General features: G+C 32.9%; 1 protein-coding gene and 1 pseudogene across 4 annotated transcripts; one reads left to right on the forward strand and one right to left on the reverse strand.

The window, feature by feature from the left end:
• Positions 1–1,857: 1,857 nt before the first annotated feature.
• LOC150033150 (serine/threonine-protein phosphatase 7 long form homolog) lies at positions 1,858–3,347 on the reverse strand (annotated as a pseudogene).
• Positions 3,348–9,835: 6,488 nt separating this feature from the next.
• On the forward strand, positions 9,836–18,357 carry LOC120088176 (Pentatricopeptide repeat (PPR) superfamily protein). 4 transcript variants are annotated; one of them, XR_016523644.1, is made up of 7 exons: positions 9,837–9,974; positions 10,178–12,872; positions 16,446–16,477; positions 16,641–17,451; positions 17,707–17,761; positions 17,954–18,029; positions 18,118–18,357. XR_016523644.1 is itself a non-coding variant. In XM_090305534.1 (2 exons), exon 2 carries the CDS (start codon positions 10,392–10,394, stop codon positions 12,828–12,830), a length of 2,439 nt encoding a protein of 812 aa, XP_090161660.1. In that variant the 5' UTR covers positions 9,836–9,974; positions 10,178–10,391; the 3' UTR covers positions 12,831–13,160. The 4 variants fall into 4 exon arrangements, 1 of the variants encoding a protein (XP_090161660.1); XR_016523643.1 differs by having other exon boundaries at positions 17,977–18,029; XR_016523645.1 differs by having other exon boundaries at positions 10,178–10,866; positions 17,977–18,029.
• Positions 18,358–19,894: the final 1,537 nt, after the last annotated feature.

The following is a 19,894-nucleotide window of genomic DNA, read 5'->3' on the forward strand; positions in this document are numbered from 1 at the left end:
TTTGTTCCTATAGTTTGGAAGAATTTAAAATTTAGGTCTTATGATTAATTTGAATTTACCCCTTGTAATTTGATAAAAGCTTTGTAAATAGTCCATGTCCTAGAGATTATTTAAAAGGATTTAACCAATCATAGAGACTATAGTGAAGTTTTATCAAACCGTAGGAACTAAAATCTAAAATTTAAAACTATATAGATTAACTTTTAATTTTATCCTAACCATAGGGATTGAATTTGGAATTTAACCTAATTTATTAATATATTACATAATAAATATTTTAACTTTTTTTTAAAAAAAAAAATCGAATTGAGTTTATAACATGATATATACTATATTTCTAAATGTTTTTAACATTATTTAATATAATTATGTATTTTAAATTTTAAAATTCAACTTCTGGATATAATGAAAATATAAAATGTTGTTTTCAGAATATACATTGTTTGGATCACAGAATCCAAAAACAGTTTTCAAATACAGAATTTGGATTGTCTGTCAAATACCTATTCAATGAATTCAGTCAATTTAAAAACATAAAACAGAATTTAGATTGCAAATGAAACAAACCCTAAACTAATCAACTCACTTTTCATAAATCAAATCTAAAAGAACACATATTTATCAATCTCTCTAAAAGGAAAGGTGTTTGTCGAGTGAGAGGAACGGGAATGAGAAATTGAGGCCTAATCCATGTGTACAATATTCTATTTTGATAATTTTGTGGACATAAGTTGTAAGAAAAAAATCTGAAAATTTAGAAAATAATTCTATTCTCATTTCATCTCAATTTTTTCCTAGTTATTTGCACAAAGCTTCATATGGCACTAGATTTCAAATTCCAATATTTTAAATAATAGAATTGATTTCAAACTCTTATTTATATTTGGAACCAATTTGGTTACAAGAAATGAAAGAAAGTGTGATATTATATTCTTTTACTTCTATTATTTTGAAGAGAATTATATTAGTAATTATAAGATATTTAATTAAAAATATCGATTATCATATCAAGACCCATTTGATAATGTTGACGTTTTTCTTTTTTTAAAAAACATACTATAATTGTTTCTTTTTTGTTTCTAATTTTTTTAGATACATTTCTTAAAATTGGACTAAATATGAGAAACTATAAGAAGTAGTTTTTTCTGGAAAAATTAAAAGGATATTGTCATTTTAGAAACTATTTAGGAAAACACTGTTGTTTTCAAACTATTTGTAAAAATATTGTTTTTTAAAAAAATAAGTTGAGGGTTCAAAATTCGACCTAACCTTCCCATTTTCATTTGTTTAATTATCATTCTTGAGACATTCTTCTATCAAAAGATCGTATTTCTAAATTTTCAAAATGTCTCCCTGGAATTCCTTCCAAAGCTTGTTGAATAATTTTTACGGATTCTGTCATCTCAACAAGTCTGAATAAATAACGAGTTAATGATCTCCTTCTTTTTGCCACTGAACTTCCCAATCAAATTCGTCATAACACTCATAATTATTTGATGTGTTAAAAATAATTTTGTATTGGGAGAGAGTAAGAAAGAGGAAGAGTAAGAGAGTGAGTGAGATTTTGAGGAGAGCGAGATTTTGAGCGAAAGCGAGAGCGAGATAGCGAGATTTTGATAGAGAGCGAGAATATTCGTACAAATTTCCCCTTTTTTTTAATTATTACACATTCCACCTTCTTCTTTCTTTCTTCATTTCTTTTTTTTTTTTTAATTTTCTATTTTATAAAAATAATTTCTAAAAATAATTTATTATTTTATTTAAACTCTACAAAGAATAAATTAAAAAAAATAATATCTCATAAAAATTAAGAAATGTAAATTAAATATCTCATTTATATAAAAATAATTACAAAAATCAATGTGGCCCACAAGGCGGACGTCGTCGATTTCGAGCTGGTTGTCATCGTCGACTTCGAACTTGAGGTTGCTTGGGTTCTTTTTGATGTTGCTCTGGTACCTTTGCAGGCGCTTCATAATATAAATATTCATTATGCTCTCCACGACCCCGACCATGTCCATGCACGTATGAAGACGAAGGACCAGCCTCTGAGTCATAATGTCCTTAACCAAATGCTGACATCATCATCATCGGACTAACATAATCAGTTTGACTCTGCATCTGCATCATAGGGGGCAACTCTTCCACATTATGTGCAACCTCATCAAACTCATCCTCTTCCCGAACAGTTCTTCTACGTCTAGGAGCTGGTGGAGGAACAATAGGTATATCGTACATATAATGAATTTCCTCCATATAGCTTTGGTTGTCATTACATATAGCAAGAACCTGGTTCGGATCATTCGCAACCTCACGGAGACTACGGTTGTTTGATCTCTATGAATTATAAAACAATTAGACAATATTTAAAATAAATTTAAATTAAAAATAATTAGATAATATTCATTCATTTACCAGATGACCCACAGTTGCTCCCAGACGAGTGACGTAGCGCCTTGTAATATTATTATACCAATGAATATATTTTGGAGTGATATATGTGTCAAACTGTTCAAGAAAAACCCCCCACTGCAATAAACCTTGCACGATAGTGCCATCGCACTACTAAATGTCCAACTTTTTCGACCAATCTTTAGTCCTTAGGTCAATATCATGCAATATGGGTTTAGTATTACAAGGCAATGGGACATTCTGCTGAAAACCGAATTGTCTCATCACCCTGTCAGGAAGATGCCACTCACCAATGTGAAAACATATGAGAGAACTCATCGTTCGCCATATGTTTTGATCATTCATACAAAAAATAGGCAAAACATGCATAATAATTTTGTACGGCTCCCAAATAACCCGAAACACAAAATATTATATTAGAGAATATTAAAGAAAAATACAATAAAAATGTGTATAAAATAATCAATTAGGTTTAGTGTAATGTACCTGTTCAGGTTGAAGTAGATCAAACATGTATCTATACTGGCTGACTACATATGTGGCTGTCCTAGTCACACAAAATTTGTCTCTCCATCTAAATTTTTAAATTGATAATTTAGAATTTAAATTAACTATATCAGTGATGTAAAAATTAAATTGAATTAAAACAACATACCGCGAACCGTAGGCTCGTCTAACTAACTGAGCATCATTAACATGTTATAGCTGTGGAGCCATTGTTGGAAATCGCTCCCAAGCCCATAGTTGCAAAAGTATGAGAGGCCCAGCTATTTCTCGAACCTCAGGTCTTGTTGCTTTGCATAGTTGTCTATACAACCATGCCAAGCATGCTCCACCCCACGAATACCACCTGCATCATGGAGGTTAGCTAACAGTGGCAGGAACATCAAGTGAACAAAATGACTTGATTTATCTGAAAACAGACTTCCACCCATCATTTGTAGTATATATGCTCACACATATCTTACAACGGTTTCCTCGCCTGCATCATCTGTGAGCTCACAAAATTGTTTTCCTAACCATATTAAACTTAACCTCGATCCTTTAATCTTGTCAGTAGATGGGGTCGCACCGAGGTACAATTGACAAACTTCTAACCAGTTATCGTACATCACTCCGGTGACCGGCTCACCATCAACAGGTAACCCCAATAACACTTCTATGTCTTGTAGAGTGATAGTGCACTCTCCAACAAATATATGGAATGTATGTGTCTCGGCCTCCATCTCTCGACCAAGGCTGTGATCAGATGCCAGTCCAACTGAATAAATCCTAATCTGGTAACCCCATAAAATCCAGATGTGCACAGTAGCGGTAGTATTCGAGGGTGGAGCGGGATAGTGCGCTGGAGAACTGCCTCTCGACGCCTGCAAGATATTTCTCTAGTAGTACAATCTCGCCATACAACAGATGATCGATGAATGAACTGGTCGTACAAAACATCGGGATCAATAGGTCTTGGGTTTAAAGCCATGATCTGAAAAAAAAAAAAATATTTATTTCTCAATTAAAAAATATTTGTTTCTCAATTAGAAGAATAATGTATAACTTAATTAGAAGAATAATGTACAACTTAATTAGAAGAATAATGTACAACTTAATTAGAAGAATAATGTACAACCTAATTAGAAGAATAATGTACAACCTAATTAAAAGAATAATGTACAACTTAATTAGAAGAATAATGTACAACTTAATAATGTACAAGTTAATTAAAAGAATAATGTACAAGTTAATTAAAAGAATAATGTACAACTTAATTAAAAGAATAATGTACAAGTTAATTAAAAGAATAATCATTAATGAAAAAATAATAACAATAACAGAATTTTGAATTGTAGAGAGAGCGAGATTTTGAGCGAGATTATAAGAAAGAGCGAGATTGTGAGAGAGAGCGAGATCGTAGGAGAGAGCGAGATTGTGAGTGAAAGCGAGATAGTCTTCACTTTATTTACTTTCCATAGAAATTATAATAAAATCCACAACAATTAATGAAAAATAACAACAATAACAGAATTTGTCCTAATTGGTTACAAAATCCACAACAATAACAAATATATTAAAATTGACTATAATTGAATAGTAGAGAAAAGTGTGAAGGTAAAGAATAATGTAAAACTTTATTGATTACAATAAAAAAATTGAGTATACAATAAATTATTATAAAAAATTGAATATACAATAAATTATAATAAAAAAAATGAATATACAATAAAATGAATATATAAGAAAAAAATTATTTATTTTTCAATCCCTAACTGTCTGGAGCCCATCTTAGTAATGAAGGACACTTCCTTCGATTATGTCCTAACTGGTTACAAAATCTACATCGTTGTCGAGTGGCTGGTTTTGTCCAATCCATCTCGTTGTGATAACGTGAATTTTTTGGTCTACCAGATTTTCTCAACAACGATGGATCAGGATGTAAGACGGGCATATTAGGGTACGTGATCCGGTAATCTTCATGCAATACAGGTTTAAATTGAGGAGAGTAACATTCAACATACGTTGACAATTTGTAGTGGTCCTCAACAAAATCTTCGTAGTTCATGTTAAAATATGAGCAAACGGCCATAAAATGCGAGCATGGAATGCCAAATGCTTGCCACTTGTTACATGAACAGTACCGCTCGGACCTGTTTAGCCTCAATATTTGAATGTTTCCTCCTTTGACATCGAGACTATGACGTTCGGTCTTCACATGAAACACACCTTCATACCGATCGTATGATTGTACTTCATGTTTACTAGATCGTGCAGCCCATTTATTTATTTTCTCGTGTGCGTACCTAGATTTTTACTCCACTTAGTATTATAAAATATGTTTGAAATAAATTATTAATAAAATATATATATAAAAAAAAAGTAATATTACCGGGTGTATTTATCTTGATGCTCCAATGCATCCCTTATTTCTTCTCTTCTTTTCTCGAAATAGTTCACGCATTTGAAGAATGTTATCTGAGTAAGAGCATTTATGGGCAACATTTGAGTTCCTTTGAGGACTCCATTTATGCACTCTGATAGATTTGTCGTCATCTACCCATATCTAAATCCTCCATCATGTGCTTGAGTCCATTGCTTTAAACTAATGTTGTAAAAAAAACTTAGACAGCTTCGATTTATTCTTTGATATCTTCAATTGCTTTGTTGAACTTTCGAATTTGAAACTAACACCCGGCACGATAAACATAATTTTTCAATGAATTAAATTTATACTTTTTATTGAAGTTGTTGACGATATGTCGTAAACAGAAACGATGGTGACATTTTGGTCCCATCCAACCATTTGCTGGGTTGTTCACTGCTGCAATTATACCAGCATGTCGATCTGAAATTAAACACACCTTTTCGTGTGTTACAATTTCTCTCAGGTGTTTCAGGAACCATCCCCATGAGTCTGCGGACTCTTCATCAGCAACGGCAAACGCAAGTGGAAGAAGATGGCCGTTCGAGTCAACTGATGTAGCAATCAACAGTTTTCCTCTATATTTGTCGTACAAGTGTGTACCATCTATCTGAATGATCGGCCGACATTTATTAAAAGCTTCTATACAAGGACCAAATGCCCAAATAGAGAAGTTAGGATAACATGGCCTTTAGTAAGCGTTTCTTTAACTCTCCACTCTACACGTATTCCAGGATTGGTCTGCTTAACCATATATAACCACCTGGGAAAAAAATTGTAAGACTCATCCCAATCACCGAACATTTTAGCCAACGCTTTTCTTTTTCTCTCCCATACCCTATGGTAAGGAACATGATATCCAAACTTTGATTTGATGTCGGACTGCAGTTGTGCCACACTGATAGATGGTTTTTCTCTTATGGTGTCACAGGACTTCAGTGCAATCATTGATGAATCCAATTACACGTGACTTTGACTTAGTTCTGAATAAAAACATGTATGCTGCTCATCATACTTAGTGATCTCGAACAAGCCATGCGATTTTTTCTTTATTGCACGAAGTCTCCACTTGCAACCTTCCTCCCACTTTTTACACCGAATTGTCCAAATCGTCGGTGTAGATTCAACAACCTCGGATGGTGTGTGACACTTTATTGCAAAACATTTGACCGCGTATTGTAGCATTTCCTTGTCTTGACAAATCATCCCTCTATACAATTGCGTATTGTCAACGTCCACAGGAGCTACAATTGGGTCATATTCCCGAATGCTATCCAGTACATTCATATCCAAATCATTGAATGTATCTGAAAGCATCTCATGTTCATAAACATCAAAGTTAATACTAAATAAATCAAATATTATAAGAATAAACTAAACTTTTCAAATATCATAAGTTCAACTCACATATTCGACAGTAATTCTCTTTTTTTCTTCAAAGTGACAATGTTCACCATTTTTTCCTGTTATTTGTTATCTGACAACAACTACAAAAAATTAAAAAAAAAAAAAAGAATCTATAAAAAAATAATAATATAAGAACAAAAATAAAATTTATAATTATTCTTAAAAAATAAAAATTTAGTAGAGTAACAAACCAGTATAGTTGTGTGAGAATAATTTGTATTAAACGAAATACAATAAGAGAAATGGAAATGGAAATGGGAGGAGAGGAAGATGTTTTCGAAGGCTTATTTTCGAAGGTAGTGAACTATGAAGGGGTAGTGAACAAATCAAGGGGAGAGGAGTGAGCAAAATCAAGGGCAGCGAGTCTTCAAAAACTATCGAGGGAGTGAGTGAGAAAAAATGAAGAGGATGGTGGTTTAAAAGGATGTAGGTCGAGTGTTGAACACTCCACCCATAGGTTTAAGGTGGTTGAAAAGGCACTAAGGCTATGGCAGAGGGGCATGAATGCGTCAATGAATGCAGGGAATCAAAGTAGGGGAATCGGATCAGTCGGTCAATGCATGCAGGGAATCGTGCAGGGGAATCAGAGCAGGGGTAGCATGGTGATAGGACCTCACACCTTTTCAAACTTATTCAATTATGGTCAATTTTAATATATGCACTTTTTCAGACTTATGGAAAGTAAATAAAGTGAAGACGATTTCCATGTGGCAGACCATGTCAGCTGACTGGTTGACCGTTTAATCTATGTGGCAGACTCAATCTCGCTCTTGCTCACAATCTCACTTTCAATCTCGCTCTCTCTTACAATCTTGCTCTCTCTTACAATTCAAAATTCTGTTATTGTTGTTATTTTTTCATTAATGATTATTAGCTTTTTTTTTTCTCATTGGTCATGTATATATATATATTTCTATGGAAAGTAAATAAAGTGAAGACAATTATGAGCGAGATCCTCAAGCATTTCTTTAACAAACGGTCTTCCTAGCGATGCTCACGAGATTTAGCCCACATTTCTAGCTAAATTCCCTTCTAGAGCGAGATCACCATCACAAAATTAGCGAGATTTCCTTCTAGAGCGAGATCCTCAACTATTTTTTAACAAACTATCTTTCTAGCGATGCTTACGAGATTCAGCCCACATTTCTAGCGAGATTCCCTTCTAGACCGAGATCCCCATAGCGAGATTTCTTTCTAGAGCGAGATCCTTATCACAAAATTAGATTCACCCACCTATCTTCCTTGTCGAGGGTTGAAGTTTCGACTTATATATGCTTCAACCTTCGACAACCTAATATACATTTCCTTGTCGAGGGTTGAAGTTTCGACTTATGTATGTTGAAACTTCAACCCTCGACAACCCTATTTTATCTTTGTTTGTCGAGTTCTCAACGTTCGACCTCTACATTCTTCTAGCCTGGAACTCCCAAAACAACAATATTTCTCTAATAAGTTTTAAAACAATAATATTTCTCTAATAAGTTTTGAAAATAATAATATTAATATTAAATGTCTGTTTTTTCTCGCTAGGGTGTTTCGCAAATTTAACAAAAGCTTCATTGGCTTTTTGGTAGAAGCACAGACGAGTATTACCTTCAGTTGCATGTTCTGGATTCGAATTCCATGGGAGACAACGTTGAGCTTTTTTGGCTTTATTTCTTTTTCCCACTTTACTTTTGCCATATTAGTTTAACTTTTAATTTTAAATTTTCCAATATTTAGATTTATATTCTTATAAATATAAAAATTTTAAAAATATTTACATTTTATAACAAAAGTTTCAAAAGTGCATTTTTATATAAAATTTAAATATTTTTAAATAATTTTTATATTTAAAAAGATCCCATTTTAATTTTCAATAAGTATATTTAAATCTTTTTAAATATTGAATGTCAATGTTTCCTATATGCATGTTTATATATTATTTTAATTTTAATTTTATTTATTTATTTATTTTATTTCTAGTACATTTGAAACGGGTTAGAATTTTATAATTTATAAATTTTGATTTTATTGAAAAATAATATTACAAATCAAAATTGAGCAAAATAATAGAAACAATTATATTTTAATGCATGTTATAAAATAATTTAGGTCCCATTTGGTAACTATTTGGTTTTTTATTTTTGAGTTTGAAAATTAAAACTTCAGACATTACTTTTACCTCCAAATTTTTTAATAATAGTTTAAAAAATAAGACAAAATTTGAATAATAGTTTAAAAAATTCCATGGGAGACATTACTTTCACCTATTTTTTAATAATAGTTTAAAAAACAAGGCAAAATTTGAAAATTAAAAAATTAACTTTTTAATATTTGTTTTTATTTTTTGAATTTGGTTAAAAATTCAATTATGGTATTCGATAAAATGCAAATCATTGTAAAAATGAAGAGGAAATTGACTTAATTTTAAAAAATAAAGTCAAAAAACGAAATGATTATCAAACGAGATCTTAATTTTATAAATTAGATAATCATAATATATATATATAATCTAATTTACAAAAATATTTTTTTACAATAAGTGCGTTGGGAAAATCAATCCTTTAACTTCTAAGTGGATAGTCCAAGCATTATATTAGCTGACCTATATTCAATTTGGCAATTAAATTATATTTAAACTATAAAACAACGGTAAAGAAAGAGAACAAAATATAACAAACGATAAATAGTTATCAAACAAGTTTACATTTTTGTTTCATTGTTCAAAAAACAAGAAAATCAAATATATTCTTGTTTCAATTCTTAAAAAAAAAAAAAAAAAAAAAAAGAAAACGGAAAACGAAAATGTTATCACATGGACCTCGTTTAATAAAACAAATCAACTTTAATAAATCTAAAACTTGTAAATGTAATCGTAATTGTTAACTCTTTTTGTTACTAGATTTTATAGGATGAAAATGAATTGAAAATTTTTATTTTGATAGAATTCAATCAATCTAATGAAATTTAAATCAGGAAAAGAAACTTATTTTAAATAACAAAACGAAAACATGAAATTTATGGTTGGGATATTTAGTATTAGAAGGAGGGGAAAAAAAAAAAAATATCCTTTATTTCTCCACAATTATATTACATATTTATATTAAAAACTATTAAAAAAATAATGAAAAAAATAAAAACACCATAGAGAGTAACATTTTCTTTTCTTATTTTCTGTATTTCTTTCTTCTTCATTCTCATCTTCCCCGTTGCTATTGTTGGCCTTCACTGCTCCCCATTTTCTTTCTTCTTCCCACGGCTCGAGGTCAGTTCTTCTTCTTCTTTTGTTCTTCTATATTTCGGTATAGGGAAAATTTGGAATCAGGTGAATTTTAATTTGAAATATTGCCATATCCGACCTATTTTTGATCAAAACAAGATTTCAAATGATTTTTATTTTTAAATTCGTTTTTTTTTTACTCATTTCAAACAGCAGAAATGATTTTAAATTCCATTTATTACAAACAGGGTAATTTCCACTATATCTTCGCCCGTCAGCAAATGCTCAGAACGAAGTGCCGACTGATCAAGAACGGAGAGTTCATAGCCCATCCAATCAATGTATTTTCCATTGCTGTCGATTTGGAAGTTCTAATTTCTATCGCCGTCGTAGATAACAAAGACTGCGAAACCAGTGACTTTTGTTGTTACGCGAGAAGAAATCTCAGCGTAAGAGTCCCTGATGAAGGTCCGACCACTTTGTTTTCGACCCATAATCACCTATGTAGTCCCAAAACCTCCATGGTTCCAGTCATTTCATTCGCCCACTGACCCAATCGCCACTTCCAATGAGGTCTCTACCATAATCGAAACTGTTGATTCTTTCGAAGATGGATTGGAAGTCATATCGCCCCATATATCGTCTGATATAATTACCTCCGTCATTCAAGAACAGCCGAATCCCCGACTTGGATTTCGACTTTTTATCTGGTCGTTAAGGAGAAAGCGTCTCTGCTGTAGCGCCTCGCAGAATTTGATCATCGACAGGTTAGTAAAGGACAATGCCTTCGAATTATATTGGAAAACTCTTCAAGAGCTTAAGGATTCAGCAATTGAGATTTCATCGGATGCTTTCTCTGTGTTGATTGAGGCATACTTAAAAGCGGGGATGGAGGAGAAGGCCGTTGAATCATTTGGTCTGATGCGGGATTTTGACTGTAAGCCCAACGTTTTTGCTTTCAATTTGATTTTGCATCTTCTAGTGCGAAAAGAAGCATTTCTGTTAGCTTTAGCAGTATATAATCAGATGCTGAAGTGTAATTTGAATCCAAATGTGGTTACCTACGGCATATTGATTCATGGATTCTGTAAAACGAGTAAAACTCAAACTCAAGATGCCCTTGCACTTTTTGATGAAATGACTGATAGAGGAATATTGCCCAATGAGATAACTTATTCGATTGTTCTTTCTGGATTGTGTCGAGCCAAGAAAATTCATGATGCTCAAAGATTGTTCAGTAAGATGAGAGCTAGTGGGTTTAGTCCAGACGTAGTAACCTATAATGTTTTACTTAATGGGTTTTGTAAGTTAGGTTATTTGAATGAAGCTTTTGCATTGTTGCAATCATTTGAAAAGGATGGCCATATTCTTGGAGTTAATGGGTATAGTTGTTTAATTAATGGCTTGTTTAGGGCTAGGAGATATGATGAAGCACATATGTGGTACCAAAAATTGTTGAGGGAAAACATCAAGCCTGATGTTATCTTGTATACTATTATGATCCAAGGTTTATCACAAGAAGGCCGGGTTACCGATGCATTGGCACTGTTGGGTGAGATGACAGAAAGAGGGTTTAGTCCAGATACTGCATGTTACAATGTTTTAATTAAAGGGTTTTGTGATCTGGGTTATTTGGATAAGGCTCAATCTCTTAGACTCGAGATTTCAAATCACAATTGTTTTCCTGATAATCACACATACTCCATTCTCATTTGTGGCATGTGCAAGAATGGGCTAGTAAGTGAGGCACAACGTGTATTCAATGAAATGGAGAAGCTTGGATGCATTCCTTCTGTTGTGACCTTCAATTCTCTCATTGATGGACTTTGCAAAGCCGGTAGGCTTGAGGAAGCTCACCTATTATTTTGCAAAATGGAGATAGGAAGAAAACCTTCTTTGTTTCTTCGGCTTTCTCAGGGCACCAATAAGGTTCTTGATACTGCCAGCCTCCAAGTTATGATGGAGCAATTATGTGAATCAGGATTGGTTCTTAAGGCCTACAAGCTTCTTATGCAGCTAGTTGAAAGTGGAGTTTTGCCAGATATTAGGACTTATAACATCCTAATCAATGGTTTTTGCAAGAATAACAACATTAATGGTGCTTTCAAGCTCGTCAAGGAGATGGAACTCAAAGGACGCTTGCCAGATTCAGTTACATACGGGACTTTAATAGATGGGCTCTATAGAGTTGGTAGGGATGAGGATGCACTAGGGATTTTTGAACAAATGGTAAAGAAAGGGTGCAAGCCTGATTCTTCTATTTACAAATCCATCATGACTTGGTTGTGTCGAAAAAAGAATATTTCACTAGCTTTTAATGTTTGGATGAAGTATCTGAGGAATTTTCGTGGCTGGGAAGACGAAAAGGTCAAAATAGTAGTGGAAAGTTTTGATAAAGGAGAGCTTAAGACAACAATCTGGAGACTACTCAAAATGGACATGGAATCAAAAGATTTCGACTTAGCTCCATACACCATTTTTCTCATTGGATTGTGTCAAGCCAAGAGGGTTTCCGAAGCCTTTGCTATATTTTCTGTTCTCAAGGACTTCAAAATGAATATAAGTTCAGCAAGCTGTGTGATGTTGATTGGCAGGTTGTGTGTGGTAGAAAAACTCGACCTGGCCGTGGATGTTTTTCTCTATACGCTAGAAGAAGGTCTTATGTTGATGCCTCGAATTTGTAATAGACTGTTGAGCCATCTTCTTCATGTGGAGGACAAAAAAGACCATGCTCTTGTTCTTTTAAATAAAATGGAGGCTTTTGGATATGATATGAATACTCATCTCCACTACAGTACTAAGTTACTTCTTCGTGATCATTGGGAATCATTGCAAGCTAAAGCTTTCATGCCCAAATACATGCAGCTGTTGTCAACTCACAACCAAGAATCGCCAAAATGAGTATAGTTCAACTAACATAAAACTTGTACTATCAATCTCGAGGTTAGTGATTCGATTTTCCCACCCCACAACTAACAGCAAACAAACAATCCCAAATGCCACATTTCCCATTGTAGAAAATAAGTAGAGAACTTGCTACTTAGTTTTCGGAGTTGGTCCTCCTTAATTTAGGGAAATAGTTCTTTCTCGATTAAGAGCTTTATTGTTTGTCGAACCAAAGTAGGGTAGGTACCAGTACCAATAGTGTTGATAATCTTTCATTCTTCAATTTTGTACAACTATCTGATAATTACTTGGATAGGGAAATATGAGATTTGTTTTTTTGGGAAACATGGCAATAAATATGTATGTGTTAGAGATCTGGCATTTAGGAAGCTATTTGTTGTTTGATAGTTGTGGCATATGGGTGTGTTAAAATTGATCAAAATACAAGTGTTTGTGTCCTTTAGGTGCTGATCTTCTAGGGTTGGAGATTTATGATTGTGCGGTTTATGTGGCTATTTTGAAATAGTTAAAAATTTCATCTCATGTTTAGAATTACTCTGAATTATACATTTGATTATTCGAAATCAATTTAATGTTTCGTTTTACACCTTAACATGATTTTTGTGGAGGGAGCTATCATTTCAGAAAAGGATTGACCTACAGGTCTATTATAGAGGGGAGCTATCATTTTGAAAAAATAGTACCTGTAATAAACAATCATTCTTGTAGCACATTTGCATTGTATTGAAAGAAACTAGCCTTGGCTGGAGTTAAGCCGTGAATATTAGCTTGTAATTTTGTAGAATGCTACAATTATATCATCTTATTGTAGCATTAAATTTCTAATAGCATTTTGGGAAGAGAATTTATAAGCATCTATATGGCATTCACCCATGATATAATGCTTAGAGATATATATTTATACATATACATATACACACACACATATATATATTATATATGTAGAGTATATATGACCTGCTTTGATGGGGGATGTGGGAAGGAGTGGAGGAAACATTTGGTTCCTTGTTCCCACCTCGCTTACCTTTATTATTTTCATTTTCATTTTTATTGTTATAAATATTATACAATTTCAAGCTTTATTGTTGAATGACCAAGATAATGGATATGTTTGAATCATATAGTTGAACATCTTTTTAAGATTTAGATTGTATATATAAATAATTCGATAGGTAGTCTATCTTTTTATTATTTTTTATATATTTTTTTTTAAGAAACAAACTTCTCATAGGCAGTTAGTTCCTGCTACTTGGAGATTTAAGCAATTTCTCTTTGAATTAAAATTTTCCATGTAGAATTAAGGTTGTTTGCATATATAGCAAAATGCGCCAAATTAATTACAAACATAGTAAAGCCCAAAACAATTTACAAATATAGCAAAAATTTGCTCCAACTCATGCAAAAAGTTCAAAATGCCCATGCTCCAAATAAACTCACGTCGGCTTGCTTTTCCCATCCATGATCCATGTCTATCATTGATAGACACTAATAATCCACTATCAATGATAGAAGTAAAGGTATATTACTTTTGATCATTGACGAAGGCTATCACTAACTATCAGTGATAGAAGTCGCTACAAGAAAATAGTCTTTTTATAACATTTGAATAGTATAGCTTTCTGCATTTTAGGCTATAGAAGTGAAAGAAAAAAGGTAAATTTTCGACATAAGTTGATGCAGGAGTTATAACACTTTTCCTTTGTTTACTTTTAATATTAGTTGATGTTTGATGTAGTTTTTATGCTTGTAAACCGGCTACTTAAAAAGGTTGTATTCCCTTTGTTAAACTGGTTTCTTAAATAGTTGACCGGCTGCCTAGGTAACCAGTCTTGTCTAGCATGTATAAATAGGCTTATAGCCTCCCATTTTATTCATCTATACAAGATTACTCTCTTGAATTCTTGGAGCATTACATCAAGTGGTATCAAAGCGTCGATCCAACGCGCATTCTTCTTGGATTACATTCATTATGGACGCGGAAGTATCCTCATCAACAAAGGCTGTGGAAACTCGGTGATGTTCGGTAGAAAAGTCAGTCGACGAATTGAAGGGGGAATGGGAGAAATCCGTTCCATGTTAGGCCAAGTATTGTCACACATGAACATTCAACCCATGGAGGACTGTCAAGATCACATTGACCAGTGGATCAAGGGTGGAATTCGCATGCAAGAACCACAAGATTCAGGCGTAAATAAGGAGAAAGCTGAGGATCGAATCCCATTTGAAAGGCAAGAACCAACAAGAAACCCGGGAAAGGCCAAGATTGCAGAGTTACCTTTCCAAGAACAGAGGCCAAACAAGTTTCCAGCTTAAAGAAACCTACACCAATCAAGATTTCGCCCCAAGAAAACTGTGGTATGGGGTATATGATGCAAAATTCTGATTCATCTAGTGAAGGAGAGAACTACTACTATGGAATCCAAAAAAGATTGGGGATGCAGTGAGGAAGACACCAAACTCATCAAGAAAACACCGAGTACAAGATGAAAATTGATCTTCCTAGTTTCGATGGCCGAATGGATGTCGAGGGATTCTTGGATTGGGTCACTAAGGTCGAAAATTTCTTCGAATGTGCAAGCATTCTGGATGAGAAGAAATTAAAATTAGTAGCTTTCAAGTTCCAACGAAGTGCATCAGCTTGGTGGGAGCAACTTGAAACCACTGAAGATACCGTGGAAAGCCTCCAATCAAATCTTGGCCGAAACTACTCAAGATGATGAAGAAAAGATTTTTTAAACTAAACAGAACAGCAGTTGGTATCAAGATTTATACTTGGTCTTCGAGAAGAAATCAAGGAGGTTGTAAAGCTACACCAGTTGGCATACCTAGCAGATGCTATTACACTTGCCACTACAATTGAAGAGAGCTCTGAGACAAAATAATTAAAGACTTATCAAAGAAAGCAACTGTGTGGTTGCCCACAACAGTCCCCTCGTTGAGCTTCAACAGAACAACCATGGCAAAACACCTCTGGAACATTGCCAAATCAACGTACCAAGAAGGAGGAGACTATTACCAAACAAACCAATGCAAGAGGACCCGAGAACAACCCAAGAACAAACCAATATATGAGAAATGATTACAGAAGTTTGAAAAGAATATTAACAAGCAACAAACTTTCAATCAACTAACTAACCAACCAACCAACTCTTAGCTAGTTACAATAAGAAGGCCTCACACTACACCAATTTATGCCCCATTTCTTTTTAACATACAACTACTTTACATAAATGCTTGTTATTATACCGTATCTGACCTTTAGAAACTTATGACAATGAGCATCATGTATGGACTTCAAAACAAACACAAAAGCCTTTGTAAGGACACTGATGTAGATCTAGTGTGAAGGCTACTGCTTTCAATACGTCGGTTTGTTCTCTAACATATGGTGCTAGATCTATGAATCTGTCAAGTTGATGTTAATTTTGTAATTTCCCTGCTGCACACTATACAATCAAAAGTATATTCATTTTAGCTTAATGAATCTGTGACTGTTAATTTAAAAGAATATTGTCCTCTCTCTCTAGCTAGCTTTACTGTTTTCTGGTTGGTGTGAAATTGTTGTAATTGTTTCTACACTGATTTATTGCATTCTTTGCGATTTTGCAGGAATAATTTCTAGTCACAAAATTGAGAACATGGTTTGTATTTCTTGCTCTATATCTAAATTTGTGACGTCTAATAGTTTTGGGTTTTGATTGTTGATCTTTTAATTCCAGTAATGTTCATCAACTACATGATTAGGAAAGAGATTCCTAATATGTAGAATGTTCCTTTTTTAACATTTTACATTACCATTTACAGAAATAGTTCCACCTCCCACCTTCTCCGTTGGAACATTCTCAAATTCCCTTTAGACAAGGGTGGTCTTAGGCATTGGAGACATCAGAAACCGAAACAATTCACTATTGGCAAAGTGGATTTGGCATTTCAAACACGAAGGAGAGGCTCCATCAAGGCAAAGTATGGGTCAAGTCATTACGTTCAACTCCCTTCCTTTTCACGGCATACATCTTCAAAAAGTCCATGGTGCCACATTTTGAAGGTAAAGGACCTTGTCTGTAGCAATGTATTAATCAAAGTAGGGAATGGACATTCCACCTCCTTTTGGAATGATCAATGGATTGGAACATCTCCCCTCAAATTAGTTTCCCAAAACTTTTCGTGATCTCGCTGAAACTAAGAATGGATCCATTGCTGAGGGTTGGGACTCTACAAACGAGTCTTGGACCCTTAATTTGAGAAGACATTTGAAAGATGATGAAATTTGTGTATGGGCTGTTTTTAGCCAGAATGTTCCCAGCATCTTTTTATCTAATCAACAGAATAGTTGGATATGGCGTTTTCTCTACAAAATCGTTGATATACCTCTTAACCACGACTTCGTCATCCTCTGACCAATCTGGTTTATTCAAAAAGATACGGAAGCTTCCATGTCCTAAAAGAGTCAAGTTCCTATTATGGGAAGTGGGTCACTCATGCCTCAATACTATGGAAAGACTACCCTTGCTATGCCGCTAAAGAAGTTTGGTCTAGCCTCATTTGTGCGGTGATATCAAAGGTTTGGGAGGAGAGGAATGCTACAATCTTCAAAGACATATCCAAGTCCGCAAATGTAGGTGCTTTAATTATTCATTTACAATGCAATCTTTTGGTATTAAAATTACTTCTGAAGTTACATTTTATCTTTTTCTTGTTATAAATAGGGTGCTTAGTATCCTCTTGCATTATTTCATTCATCAATGAAATTGTTTCTTATCCTAAAAAAAAGACATTTACATTTCTACTTTGCAGTCTTCCATTTGTTTCTGTTGTAGTCATCAACAAAGCTCATTAATCCATTTGCCTTCCCACTTATTTGGAAACATAGGTTTGCTTGGGGCAACGAGATTGAAGATCTTCTTTTTTCAACAAGTTGATTTGCAGTAAGTGGGAAAATCCTTGAATAGGGGTTTTAAGGCCTTTGTGGATTTGATAAGGCTTTTGTGGATTTGATTTTTGAAATTTTATGGATCTCATTACTAGTTAACGTTTTTAAGGTGCTTTTCTTAACTTGTAGAGCTTTTATTAAAGGTGCAGATCTTTTAGAAAGAATTCTATTTTTTGTTGTTTATTAGGTGAATTCTATTTGTTGTTGCAGATGCAATCGGTAGTATTGCATAGGTGCATGGCTTTGTGACAAAGTCTTCATTAGTATGTATATTGTTCTATCGATTATTTTATTTATTTATTTATTTCGATCATTTTACTTGAATTTTTCTTTAATTGATATTTTTTATAGGTTGATGAAGGACTATTCAAACATGTAATGTCTTGGCCATAAACACAACTAAGCTAGAGGTATTTGGATTTTGATTATATATTTTTTTTTGGATTACATGTAATATTTATTTGAATTCTAATGTGTAGTAGATATGAAATGCAATAATAGCATGATTAACATATCGGAGAAGCTATAGAAGATGTAATAATAGCATTTGTTCAAGCTATAAAAAGTTTATAAATGCTATTAATAGAAAAAGTTGACAATTTAAAGGCATATTATAGCTTTCTTAAGTAAATAATTATAGCTACAAATAAATGCTATAATAGTCATGACAACTACATATTCTTGCTATAAAAAATCCTATATATATATTTTTAAAAATGCTATCTTATGTTTCACAAAGACTAAATGTGCTATTCAAAGAATGTATTTATAGCATTTATAAAATGCTATAAAAAAGTCTAGCATTTCATAACATTGAACAAATGCTATGAAAGGGTTACAATGTATAACCAAATGCTATAAAAAGAGAATTTTTCTATAATGTTTTGAAAACGCTATAAACAACCATATACTTTCTATGGTGTGGACTACACAACTGTGCATAAGACGTTGCAAAGACCTATCACAACATTTTTCAAAACTATTATTTTTTTCCCTCTTTCTATCACTAATAGACAATGATAGAAGACTATTACTATCTATTCATAATAGGAGACTATCACTTTCTATTACTGATAGACAATGATAGAAGACTATCACTTGCTATCAATGATAGAAGACTATCACTTGCTATCAATGATAGAAGTATATCACTTGCTATCAATGATAGAAGTATATCACTTTGTATCATATATAAACAGTGATAGAAAACTATCACTAACTATTAATGATTGAAGTATGTCATTTTCTATTAGTGATAGATAATGGTGGAAGAATATCACTGACTATCAGTGATAGACTAATTTAAAGAACTTGACAAGAAATACAATTTTCATGCCCTATTCATCACTGATAGGCGGTGATTGAAAACTATCACGTACTATTAATGATAGAAGCGTATTAATGTCTACTAGTGGTAAACTAATTTAAAAAAGTTGACAAGAAATACAATTTTCAGGCAAAAGTCGAATCATATGCAGCCACTTTGATAATTTGAGGTCAAAGAGAACCTAAAACCTACACTATGCTGATGGACCTGATAGCAATATATAGAAAGTATCATTGATAGAATTTTAAGTATATAATTTATTTTATTTTATTATTTTTGTAGAAGCAGGTCACTATTAATCTCTCATAGAACTATATGTGCAATCTGATTATTATTATTGATAGACTTTGATAGAAGTATATAGAAGTCTATCATTACTCTAATTGATCACGATAGGAGTATCAATAATAAGTATATCATTGACATTACATATTACAAATACGACACCACAATCCATTACATACCAAAGCTATTATTCATCTAATGTGGTCTCCGATCCATCATTACAAATCCCAAAGATCACACCATAGTTTATTTTTGAGTTTCCAACAATCCAATTCACACAAAACTTGTAACATCTCAAGTTTCAAGTAAATTTAAATTAATTATATTAAATTATTAGGATTTATTTCTCTTTAATTATGAATTTTTGGAGCCAAAATTGAGTTAATTTGAGATGATAATTAGTTCAATTTTAGATCTTATTTGAAAAAAAAATTGAAAATTTTGAAAGATAGAGTTTAAGAAGGAAAAGAAAAAACTTGGCTTTAATTAATCAAATCTATCTATACATATATAAGT

Source organism: Benincasa hispida, chromosome 10 (assembly GCF_027475165.1).
Source record: "Benincasa hispida cultivar pf3 chromosome 10, pf3_genome.v1.1, whole genome shotgun sequence".
Classification (NCBI taxonomy): domain Eukaryota; kingdom Viridiplantae; phylum Streptophyta; class Magnoliopsida; order Cucurbitales; family Cucurbitaceae; genus Benincasa; species Benincasa hispida.

Bases quoted from the DNA above. Each gene is read 5' to 3' on its own strand.
- LOC120088176 (XM_090305534.1), top strand. From the start codon at position 10,392: ATGAAGGTCCGACCACTTTGTTTTCGACCCATAATCACCTATGTAGTC.